Source organism: Carex rostrata, chromosome 25, assembly GCF_964058835.1.
Source record: "Carex rostrata chromosome 25, lpCarRost1.2, whole genome shotgun sequence".
Classification (NCBI taxonomy): domain Eukaryota; kingdom Viridiplantae; phylum Streptophyta; class Magnoliopsida; order Poales; family Cyperaceae; genus Carex; species Carex rostrata.
The window spans coordinates 3,728,870-3,741,709 of record NC_135942.1 but is presented as its reverse complement, the minus strand read 5'-3'; the positions used below and the strand labels follow the sequence as shown (position 1 = coordinate 3,741,709).

The following is a 12,840-nucleotide window of genomic DNA, read 5'->3' as shown; positions in this document are numbered from 1 at the left end:
AATCGATCCGAACCGTTCATCTTGTTCTCCATATTAATATCTGCTTGGAGACCAAATTTTACATTTTTTGGAATTTTTTTGCTATTTATTAAGCCACTTTGAAAATCGCTGATCCAACGGTGGCTTGCCAAACAGTAAAATCAGGGGTTCACCGTTGGATCAGCGATTTTCAAAGTGGCTTAATAAATAGCAAAAAAATTCCAAAAAATGTAAAATTTGGTCTCCAAGCAGATATTAATATGGAGAACAAGATGAACGGTTCGGATCGATTGTTTGGATTTTTAAAAATCGAAAATGGGGTGGCAGCACTTCGGGCCAAGTGCTTATGGAAGCACATTAGCCTATCTCTATATATATATACCTCTATATATATATATATAGAGAGAGAGAGAGAGAGAGAGTGGCTAATATGCATTCGGTTGCATATGGACCGAAGTGCTTACGGTCCAAATTTGATTTTTCAAAATCCAAACGGTCGATCTGAACCGTTCATCTTGTTCTCCATATTAATATGTGCTTGGAGACCAAATTTTATATTTTTCTGAATTTTTTTACTATTTATTAAGTATTTTACCAATATCAGTGTTCTAAATAGCTAGCTATAGCTTTTCTAGACCATAAACGCTAAGTTATGAGATAAAAGTGCGCTAACTCAGCTACGACCGCTATAGGTTTTCTATTACCGCTATGTGCCGCTATGCTATATGGTTTTTTTTTTGTAATTTATATGAGCTTCTGTAGTTTTATTCGTATTTCTAATGCTATATGGTTTTCTACGATCAGTATGCTAAACCAAACTATGTGCTTCTATTTTTATTTGTGATTTATTCTCTCATTCTATATCGATAAATATTCAAATATTTATTCTTCATTTTGATTGCTCTTCGTATAGTATTGATTTGTAAAATTATTATCGTTCGTTTTAATTTAAAACTGATTTTGATTATTATTATAATATATAAAATGTTTAAATATGTATATTGACTTCATTTACCTTATAAAATTAATTGCTCTTTGTCTATTATAATATGTAATACTATGAACTATTAAATAATGTTACATTTTAGATCTTTTATTTTCCTTCTTATTTGCGTAATTGATAAAAAGTATAGAGTTAGATTAGTTGTCATTTAATTGGTACCTCAATTTTTCAATATTAATTATGTTGATAATTAGTAGAAATATAGAATATAAAATCTGAAAAGAAAAAATCACTATGTATGATAGCTTTCGCTATAGTTACGCTATTCGCGATAGCTTTTTTTTTTGTCTCCCCGCTATGTCGCTATAATCGTTATTTAGAACCTTGATATATATATATATATATATATAGAGAGAGAGAGAGAGAGAGAGAGAGAGAGAGAGAGATGGGCTATGGTGCATTGCAATGCATAGGCCATGGTGTGCATTGGACCATAAATCACCGATTCAAAGTCCAAATGACCGATCCAAACCGTTCATCTTGTTCTCCATATTAATATGTGCTTGGAGATAAAATTTTACATTTTTTGGAATTTTTTTACTATTTATTAAGCCACTTTGAAAATCGCTGATCCAACGGTGACTGTTTGGAACAGTAAAATCAGAAGCCACCGTTGGATCAGCGATTTTCAAAGTGGCTTAATAAATAGTAAAAAAATTCCAAAAAATGTAAAATTTTATCTCCAAGCACATATTAATATGGAGAACAAGATGAACGGTTTGGATCGGTCATTTGGACTTTGAATCGGTGATTTATGGTCCAATGCACACCATGGCCTATGCATTGCAATGCACCATAGCCCATCTCTATATATATATATATATATAATTGAGGCTTATCATTATAAAAAATTTTCTCAGTCAACTTGTGACTCTGCATCATGTAAAGAGATTGACAAAAATCTTTTGACTTCATGAAAATGAAAAGGTAAATAACTGATATGAAGTCAAATCTACTCTATCAGTAATGTCTCTGCACCGTTGAATCGAGTTTAAAGTGGTAAAATTACTGGAAGCATAAAGGTCAACTTATTGCATGGCAAAAGAAGTCCAATTTCACTGGAAATAGTTTTCGCGCAAGATGTGAGTGTTCCAGACTTCTTCGAAACCTTTTTAATTCACTTCCCGATTCAATTAAACAACGTTTGCACCTTGAAATAGCAGAATCCGTATTCTCTAAATATTTCGTTACGATATGAATCTTCCAATTTAGATCCGCATTAATATTAAAGAATCCGGACATTATATTTGTGGACCGAATTGATCCAAATTATAATCGCACGGTTCGAAAATTAACTCAAATAGTACGTTAATGCATAGGATGCGGATTCGAAATAGCATGAAAGAAAGCATCATTCAAAAGTTCATAAACCTTTGTTGTATAATTCCTTTTTTCTGGTTGATGCTTTCTTTCATGCTATGTTTTTTTCTTTTTCTTTTTAAATCTAAGCAATTTACAAGTTAAACTACACAACAGAAAAACATCATTCAAAAGTTCAACTAAACAAAATACTATGCATTAAAAATGGAATATGTACAAAAACATATAAAACCTACAATTTTTCTTTCCCTTTCATCTTCCATTTACCCTATCATCTTTGCTTTTTCATCTTTTTGTCATCAGAACTCCAATTGCATGGCAAAAATGAAATCCAACCCAGTGGAACCAATGCAGCAAATAATTGTACTAAAATCCCAAGAGGCAAGTTCGAGTAATTAGAAGACGATACACCTATTAAAGAACATAATCCTACCCCAAGAAAACCACTTACTATTGATGCTAAACACATACCCGAAGCAAAAAAAGCAAGCAACGACCCCTCGCACCCCTTCGGGCATAGACTTGAAAAGAGAACAGTAAAAGGTAGAATCTTGAACTGCGCTATTGCCTCAGCCAGTGCAGACAAACTTAGAACATAGATTTTGTTTGAAATACCGAGGGTGATGTTGATTTGTTTAACTAGTAGCAAGTCCGATAAAAGGGCAAAAGCATACATTACTTGAAGTCCAGCTACCAATGTCCTTAACGGGATTCGTTTTAGGAAGCGGTTGTACAGCAAGGTAGCAGATATCACAAATAGCTGGCCTACAACTTTAGATAAACCAATAATTGAAGGATCAAGGTTTAATATTTGGGTCTGATAGCAGAACATTGATCCAGATAGAAGCGGTACAAATGCAACTGAACCAATTATCCAACAAAGCGGGTCGAATATTTGCCTTTCACCCAGCGCTTGTACAAAGTTGGAAATTTGGCCTCGCAAATTATCCCGAAGAGGTATTTTACCAAGAGGTTTCCTTTCTAATGTTCTCTCTTTAGAGCTTAGTGAAAGAGAGAGCTGGTGTGCAAGAAAGATAGAGAAGGTCAGAAATAAGAGTTTCGGGTCGCGGGTGTATAACAGAACAAATCCACCCGACAAATTGCCTAGTAAGGAACCAGCTGATAGAGCAATAAAAGCATAGGATTGTAATTGACCGGTTTCTGTAGTTCGGCTGTATTCAGTGATGAGAGCATCAGTTGCTACTTCAGTAACTGACGCACCAACATTGCTTAATAATATGCATGCCATCTGAGACGGAAATGCATTGGATGTTGCGGGGATCAAGGCAAGCGTAGCCCAAGAAACAAGTTGGAGACCAACTGCATACATGATAAGAAGTTAGTAATGTTGCTTTGTTCGAAACAGGAAAAGGGGATTAATTTTAGAGTGAGGCTATGGTAATATGCATATTACGATTGATCCGTGCCATGGAGTATGGATTAATATCTTCATTTTCAAAGTTCAAACGGTTGATCTTAACCGTTAAATATGATATCCATATGAAATTTACTTGGATACCAACCCTTACATTTTTTTTATAATTATTTTACTATATTATTAGATTGGTACAAAATCACTTGATCTAAAAATTATGGACCATCCAAATGCAATGATTTTCTACCTATCTGGAAAAATAATAAAATTTAATCTCAATTACATTTTCATATAAAAATCATGTTTAACAGTTCAGATCGACCGTTAGAACTTTTAAAAATAGAGATATGAATTCATAGCATGGGTGGATCCGTAATATGCATATTACCATCGCCTCATTTAATTTTATCTCGAGGTTTATCAACAACTTAATTTTGGGTATTCAAAATAATCCATCGTTCTTGTTCTTGCTCTTGTTCAAATTATTAACAATTGCTCTAAACTTCATGTAGTCATGTACACCTATATATGTCACCACAGTGACCACATGGACGGGACCACACAAGAATTGTATTTTACAATACAAATAATTTCATAATTTGACACTGGTGTACCAAGACAAACAATCTGTTTTCATTAGATACGCATAATTCGACACATGTCACACATCCAATGACACAAGAGAAAAAAAAGAAGAAAAAAATCAATTGTGAAAGAGGAAACAAATAGAACTAACCTCCAATGGAGATATAAGGCAACCGATGAGCATCCCCAATATAAACAGCATCTGAGATGACACCAAAGAGCGGCTTACCGACCATCGGTAGATTGCCGATGTTCTGTACCAGTTGCAGAGTACCGGGATTCAGCCCAATGCCCTGCGCCAGGTGGAAGTTCAACCCGAGCCATGGAAAGACCCGGAAACCCTGAACCCAGTATCCCAGCCCACATAGGGTCCACATTCCCAGTGCCGGTTTGAGACGAACCTCTTTTGCTGGTTTGGAGACATACCTTGTGTTGGTTGTCTGGCCTGTGCTTTTACCCAAGGCTTTGTGAGTGTGAGTGATTCTTCTTTTTGGGTCTGGAATGGAATTTGGGATTGGTAAGTGTAAAGATATCGGTTTGGTTTTGGGTTTGTAGGTGAGAAGGTGGGGGTTTGGAAAGGGTTTAGAGAGAGTGGTGGTAAACATTGGTGCGAGAGGTGGTAGGGGGAAGACGAAGTCTGGGAAGAAATAAAGAAACAGAGAGGTAAGAGAAAGAGCAAGAGAGATGCCAAGAAGAGGAGAGACGAATCGAGAAGAGTGGAGGTAAACTGGGACCTTTGAATGTAGATCACAAGTTGGTTTTTCTTATAATTTTGTTTGTTGTGAAATTGCAATGAGAGAACTGGGGTTGCTTCTTAAATTAATTTTGTTTAGTTTCTCGCTTTACAGGAGGGGAAGCAAAGGAGAGTTCTAGAAGACGCAAAGTTTATTAATAGACCCTTCTAATTTTATACTGAGAAAAAACTAGCCATTCCAAATATTATAATGTGAGTAAAGCTAGGGTGTGATATGCTCACCAATAAAGTTTGGTGAGCATAACTCCAAAAGTATATCGGATCGACGTCAAATGTCAAATCCAAACCGTTGAAATCCATGTACTTCATGAGTGATGCATATACATGCAAAATTTTAAAAGTTTCGAGTTTATTTGCTACACGGTCAAGTGGTCAATGAAATAATAAAAATTGAATATATAAAATAACTTATAATAAAATGTTCATTTCTTTGACCACTTGACCATGTAGCAAATAAACTCGAAACTTTCAAAATTTTGCATGTATATGCATCACTCATGAAGTACATGGATTTCAACGGTTTGGATTCGGCATTTGACGTCGATCCGATATACTTTGAGAGTTATGCTCACCAAACTTTCTTGGTGAGCATGTCACACTCTAGCTTTACTCTTATAATGTTATCTAATAATAGTATAGTATGTAATCGAACTTATGAATTTGAGTTTGAATAAGATTCAAACCGAACTGATTTGATTTGATTTGTTTTAGAACGAACTAATTTCGAATATAATTCATTGTGAACTACAAATTTTTCGAATCAAAGTCAATCAAATTACGAACTACAAATTTTTTTGGCAGCCCTAGTTATACCGGTAATTTATGCATTAACTTTCTTCACGCGGAACAAAATTCACACGGTTTATTTTTACTTTTCATAAATTTACACTGATGGATTATGAGTCAGTTCAAGATTCTCTTACCTTTTACACTGTTAGATTGACTAAAATCATGGCATGGACCTAGTCAAATAAAACTTATTCCATTATTAATTTATTACGCTGCTGAAACATTTTCCTATTATAAGTTACCATTAAATTAATAATTTTGAGCTCTGATATAAGTTTAGTTCATACATTATTAAAAATTAATGGCTGAATCCATTAGTTGCATTATTTGAGGTTTGAACTCTAAATAGTTCGCAAATCAATTTCGAACGAATTACATCCAGTTTGAGTTTGATTTGAATAAAATTTGAACTGAACTAATTTGATTTGTTTCAAAACGAACTAATTTCGAATCGAATTAATTGTAAATTTTTCTCGAATCAAACTCAAATCGAATCACGAACTACGAAATTTTATGTATCTCTAATAGTGTGTATCTTAGTTCAATAATTATTCCCGCATTCTCCTACAACTATTTTCAGATTACACCTTTAACTCACCTTGAGAAATAATGGCAATATTTTGTTCAAAAGATATTAAGAAGAGTAATTTACTAATTTCAAATTAACTAAATTTAAAGGGTTCTTATGTAAATATGCCTTCTTATACGAGGGTCGAGGAATCGAGGATTCAAGCGTGATTGGTAGAAATAAGGATACAGGATTCTCTATTACATAGTCTTCATTCTTCAAGTCAAACATTAGCAAGATGATTACAAAAGATAATTAGCTCATGATTTGGACCTCAAAACTGTTTATAAACTACCAACTTAGTTGAACATTTATCCAAACAAAGCCATATAAAAAAAAAAAATCTAGTCTGGGTTTATTTTGAACAAAAGCTCAGAAAAATATGGTTGGTTGGCATTAATTATATCCAAAACTGTCAATTTCTAATATTTATGACTTTATATTTTAGGTGAGAATGATTTAACTCAAGTTTATGATTTTTCCAAGCTGTTTATATGGTTTTAGTAAAATCATGATTGGTAGAAATGAAGATACAAGATTCTCTATGACATAGCCTTCTGTTGTATCTGGTAATATCAAGTCATAAACATTAGATATTACTAATCATGATAGAGAATCATAAACTAATTTTAAATCGAATTATTTTGAACAATAAGCTCAGAGAATGATTTTTCAAAACGAACATCTATAAATTTCTAATATTTTATTAAGCTGTAATTTTTCAAAATCATGATTTTATGCTCATATTAGGTATTACTGAATGAGATATTTAAGGTGAGAATAATTTAACTCAAGTTCCTATTCACAAATGATGAAAAGTAATATCTGAAAGTCTATGATTTATTTAGAAAAATATATTAAGCTTAATTCAAGTAATTCAAGTGAATTTTGATAAATTATATATTTCTCCATACATCTAAATGCATTATTTGTTATTATAATTAAATGAAGGTATGCCGTTGCATCATATCCAAAACTAACAAAATTGTGAAAAGTGTTAAGATAAATATGATTCAGTTGGCATTTCATTTTAAAACCGTAGTTTTTAAGATACAAACATCATAAGAGCATATCAAACGTAATTATCCAGAATTTTAGTTTCTTTTACACATTTATAACCGAACGATGCTTTAATTATCATATGCGTTAGCATCCATAGATTGGTGCCTACTGCTAACACTGCTGTCATGAAACGTGATTATCCAAAATTTTAGGTTTCTTCTACACATGTATAACCGAACGATGCTTTAGTATCGATAAATATGGTACGTATTGTATTATATATTGTTGGAAAGGCAAGCTGGCATTATACAAGATCTTCCAGAGAAGGAAAATGGGGGTAAGAATGGGTAACCAGGATATGCATCGTGTGGTATATGGCGCCTATATCTTTACTGGATCTCTGGCCGAATATCTACAGATAGCTAATTATTTGTTTCTTTATTTAGAGATATGTAAAAGATCTTAATATTGTTCTATAAATAATGCTAGCATAGAGAAATATGTAACAAGTGAAAGATTGTCTTGTAAAATTAATTTCTCAGTGAAATAAAGAAAGGGAGGGAGGTTTGGGGAGTCTTGTGTTATTTAGATTAATATTTTGTTATGGTATCAGAGCGGGTTTCAGTTTTCTAGTCTGCTGATGGCTATGCCGAAGGTGGACTAGTGGACTTATCCTGTATTTTCTTCCCCGAACCACTCTTTGCTTAGTTCAATTAATCATGTCAGAAACAAGCCCAGTAACTCCTGAGGCGAGTAGTGAATCGAATTCCACTACAGCTTTGCTAGAAAAACTCACCCAAATGATTAGTCTACAACAGACCCAAATCCTTGCATTGCAACACACCTCACAACCATCACCTATTACTCATGAAGGGCATGTCCATCCGAACCCAATTGATGTAAAGTTTGACGGCACGAATTTTGGGTTGTGGTCCCAAACCGTTGAACTCTATGTCAAGGGCAAAGAACGAACAAGACATCTCACAGGTGTGCCTCCACCACCACTCTCGACAGAACCAACGTATCAGAAGTGGGAGACGGATGACACAATTGTGAAAGGGTGGCTGATAAACTCACTCGAGACACGACTGAGAGGAAGCTTCATCCGAAATCCCACGGCTAGAGATGTCTGGAAAGCGGTGGCCACAACCTTCTACGACGGCAACGATGCCGCTCAGGTACTAGCATTAAATAGAAAGGTATTTCGTACAAAACAAATAGGGAGGTCAGTAGAAGAATATTATAACGAATTACAAGGGTTATGGCAAGAAATTGATTTCCGCCGACCAAATCCTATGATATATCCCGAAGAGATTGAGAAATTTAATAAATTTATGCAAGAAACCAGGGTATATATGTTTTTAGATGGATTGGATGATAGACTTGACCGAGTGCGAGCGGATGTAGTGCAAACTGTCCCATTTCCCACGGTAGAACAAGCATACGCAAGAGTTAGACAAGAAGCAACACGGCAAGGTGTAATGTTGAAGGGTGGAGATGAAGTATCTCAACCATCGATGGCAATGATTTCTAAGGGATATAAGCAACCCGAGGTAAAACTAAACTTAAACAAAAAAATTTCTAATCAAGATGGAAAGCAGGGTTGTACTCACTGTGGTGGACCGAAGCACACAAAGGAGAAGTGTTTTCATATTATCGGGTTTCCTGAATGGTGGAAGAAGAAGCCACATGATGGAAGGAAGGGAAAAGGTGCGGCCCATATCATTTCATCACATAACAGTGCAAATTCGGCCTCAGCACAGAACAATGGTGTTACACCTACATACCTGCGTACCACACCTCAACTAAATCTGGAACCCATCCAGAATTGCGCCAACCAGGGGGCTGCCGCTGCACATGCTGTAGCAAGTCAGGTAGATGGGTCCAGTTCTGGATCCGAAGGTAAGACAAGTGGTCAAGGTAATAATTCAATCCCTAAGAAAATTTGTGATTTATCTTTTAAGAGTATAGACACGAAAAAATGGGTGATTGACTCTGGGGCAACGGACCATATGACCAACTCGGAAATTGAACTTGTTCATCTAAACAAATCAAATAAATCTGGAATTATAAATGCTAATGGGGATACTTATCCAGTTGAGAAAATGGGACATGTACAAGTTTCAGAAAAATTGACTCTCAGGAATACCTTGCTGGTTCCTTCTTTATCCACCAAGCTAATTTCAGTAGGGAAGCTTACGGAAGACTTAAATTGCATTGTTCTAATGTTTCCGGATTTTTGTGTTGTTCAGGATATCCTAACGGGGGAGACCATTGGGCGTGGTTCTAAGAGAGACGGATTGTATTATTTGGACAGCGTGTTAGGGAATGCATACTCTACAAGAAGTGATTCAGCAAAATTAAGAGAAAAAGTATGGTTATGGCATAAGAGACTTGGGCATCCGTCATTTGGATATATGAGGAAGTTATCTCCAACTTTATTTTCCGGTTTAGAGAATGAAAATTTTGTGTGTGAAACGTGTATTAAAGCGAAAAGCCATAGAACTACATACCATTTGAGTACTAATAAATGTCTTTATCCCTTTGATCTTGTTCATTCTGATGTATGGGGTCCTTCCCCGATTGTCTCTAAATCTGGGTGTAGATGGTTCGTACTTTTTACTGATGATTGTACTAGGATGACCTGGCTATATTTGCTTAAAACCAAAGATGAGGTATCAAATATTTTCCAAAATTTCCATAAAATGGTTAGAACCCAGTTTGAAAGAAGCATAAAAATAGTAAGAAGTGATAATGGGAAAGAATATATAAACCGAAATTTGCAAGATTTTTTTACAGAAAATGGTATTATTCATGAAACTTCGTGCGTGGGAACACCACAACAAAACGGAGTCGCAGAACGAAAAAATAGGCAAATTCTTGAAACTGCAAGGTCATTATTATTTGAAAATCAAGTTCCCCAACTGTTTTGGGACAATGCTATTTCAACTGCCGTATATTTATTAAACCGAGTTCCGTCAAAAGCCAATGATTTCAAAACACCTTTACAAGCACTTGCTACACATGTTAATATTCCATCATACTTAAATCTTCCACCAAAAATCTTTGGCTGTGTAGCATATGTACATATTCAGAAAAAATTTCGTTCTAAAACCGAACCATGTGCGGAAAAATGTGTCTTTCTAGGTTTTGGATCACATCAAAAAGGTTATAAGTGTTATAATCCGAAAAATCGGAAATTCTATACAACAATGGATGTAACCTTTATAGAAAGTGAATCATATTTTGCGAAAACCCAAGTTTATGTTCAGGGGGAAACTACAGATACAGATGAACCTGAACTTGTTTTTTCTAACCCTTTACCTGGTGACTACACGAGCTATCAAAATAAAGGGTTTGATAACGAATTTCTTGCACAAGGCCCACACGGCCCAAATGAAGATCCCCCAGACAGCAGCGACCATCAAGGCCTACATGAAGACCGATCTGTTGACAAAAACGTAAGCCCCACTCGGTTCACCTTAGACCAATCTGAAAATCAGTCAAACCAAGACCAATCCGAAAATTTGGCAGAACCACCTAGACAGGAAAGTAACACTGAACATTCGGATGTGAGATTCTGGATTGAAGCTGATGGAAGGAACGAAGAAATAATACAATCTGACTCTCAACCACTTGGCCCGAACTCTCCTGAGGATACTCCTGAGGTAAGGTTTCTTGACCAAAATTATGTTTCTCCATTTAAATTACCTGCTAGGAATAACCGAGGTGTGCCACCAAAACAGTACATTCCTGAAGAGGGAGTGAGTAAAAGAATAAAGTACCCGATTACAAACTATACAAGTGCCAACAATTTGTCTGAACCTTTAAGAAATTTTGTACTACACGTGTCATCTGTTGTTGTACCAACTAGAGTAGAGGATGCAATCCAAGATAAAAATTGGGTAGAGGCAATGAAATCTGAAATGGAGGCACTTGAAAAAAACCGAACTTGGAAATTAATGGACCTTCCTGAAGGAAAAAAAACTGTAGGGTGTAAGTGGGTTTATTCTATTAAGTATGATGTAGAAGGAAAAATTGAAAGGTACAAAGCACGACTTGTGGCAAAAGGGTACACTCAAACCTACGGGATAGATTTTCAAGAAACTTTCTCACCTGTTGCAAAACTAAATACTGTGCGAGTCTTGTTATCTCTTGCAGTGAATCTTGATTGGCCATTACATCAATTTGATGTGAAGAACGCTTTTCTGCATGGCGACCTCAAGGAAGAGATTTACATGGATATTCCACCAGGGTATCATTGTCACGAAGCAGAAAAAAAGGTATGTAAATTGGAGAGATCACTCTACGGATTGAAACAATCTCCACGAGCTTGGTTTGGAAGATTCTCTACTGCTATGAAGGGGTATGGGTACACTCAAAGCAACTCCGATCATACATTATTCTACAAGCAAAACCAAGGTAAAATTGCGGTTTTAATCATCTATGTGGATGATATGATTATCACAGGAGATGACCATAAAGAAATACAGACGCTTGAAATAAGATTGTCCAAGGAATTCGAAATGAAAAACTTAGGTGGTCTGAAATATTTCTTGGGTATTGAAGTAGCTAGGAACAAGGAAACTATTTTTTTATCTCAAAGGAAATATGTGCTTGACTTACTTGCTGAAGTTGGATTGTTAGAGTGCAAGCCAGTTGATACACCGGTAATACAAAACCAAAAACTAAGAATAGATACAAACCAGACACCTACTGATCGAGAAAGATATCAAAGGTTGGTCGGGAAACTGATTTATCTATCTCACACGAGACCAGACATAGCCTATGCAGTAAGTGTCGTTAGTCAGTTCATGCATTCTCCTAGCGAAGAGCATATGGAAGCTGTGATGAGAATTCTCAAGTACCTAAAAGGTGCTCCCGGACGAGGTCTAATGTTCCAAAAGAATGGTCATCTCAAGGTAACTGGTTATACTGATGCCGATTGGGCAGGTTGCATAGACGATCGGAGATCAACTGCTGGATACTTCACCTTTGTAGGAGGTAATCTAGTCACCTGGCGTAGTAAAAAACAGAATGCCGTGGCCTTATCAAGTGCTGAGGCAGAATTCCGAGGGATGGTAAAGGGTATCTGTGAACTTTTATGGATACGAAAGGTGCTCACCGAACTCGGGTTTGAACCAAATGATGAGATGAAATTATTTTGCGATAACAAAGCTGCAATCGACATATCTCATAATCCGGTACAACACGACAGAACAAAACATATTGAGGTAGATAAACATTTTATTCGGGAAAAAATTGATTCAAAGGTGATTGAAATTCCATTTGTAAGGTCAAGTGAACAAATAGCAGATATGTTAACCAAAGCCGTTTCTAATAAAGTGTTCAACCATCTGTTGGAGCAATTAGGAATGGGGGATATCTACATGTCCGCTTGAGGGGGAATGTTGGAAAGGCAAGCTGGCATTATACAAGATCTTCCAGAGAAGGAAAATGGGGGT

General features: G+C 35.8%; 1 protein-coding gene across 1 annotated transcript; it reads right to left on the bottom strand.

The window, feature by feature from the left end:
• Positions 1-2,476: 2,476 nt before the first annotated feature.
• Positions 2,477-5,010, bottom strand: LOC144543846 (putative folate-biopterin transporter 8, chloroplastic). The gene is made up of 2 exons (XM_078292281.1): positions 4,414-5,010; positions 2,477-3,622 (listed from the first exon to the last, which is right to left on the bottom strand). The coding sequence occupies exons 1-2, from the start codon at positions 4,865-4,867 to the stop codon at positions 2,574-2,576; spliced, it is 1,503 nt and encodes a 500-aa protein (XP_078148407.1). The 5' UTR covers positions 4,868-5,010; the 3' UTR covers positions 2,477-2,573.
• Positions 5,011-12,840: the final 7,830 nt, after the last annotated feature.

What these genes read in the sequence shown, in the direction of transcription:
- LOC144543846 (XM_078292281.1), bottom strand. Translation starts at nt 4,867, where the DNA reads ATGTTTACCACCACTCTCTCTAAACCCTTTCCAAACCCCCACCTTCTC. An exon ending in GCCTTATATCTCCATTGGAG is followed by an intron (nt 3,623 to 4,413) that starts GTTAGTTCTATT and finishes TCATGTATGCAG; the next exon opens with TTGGTCTCCAACTTGTTTCT.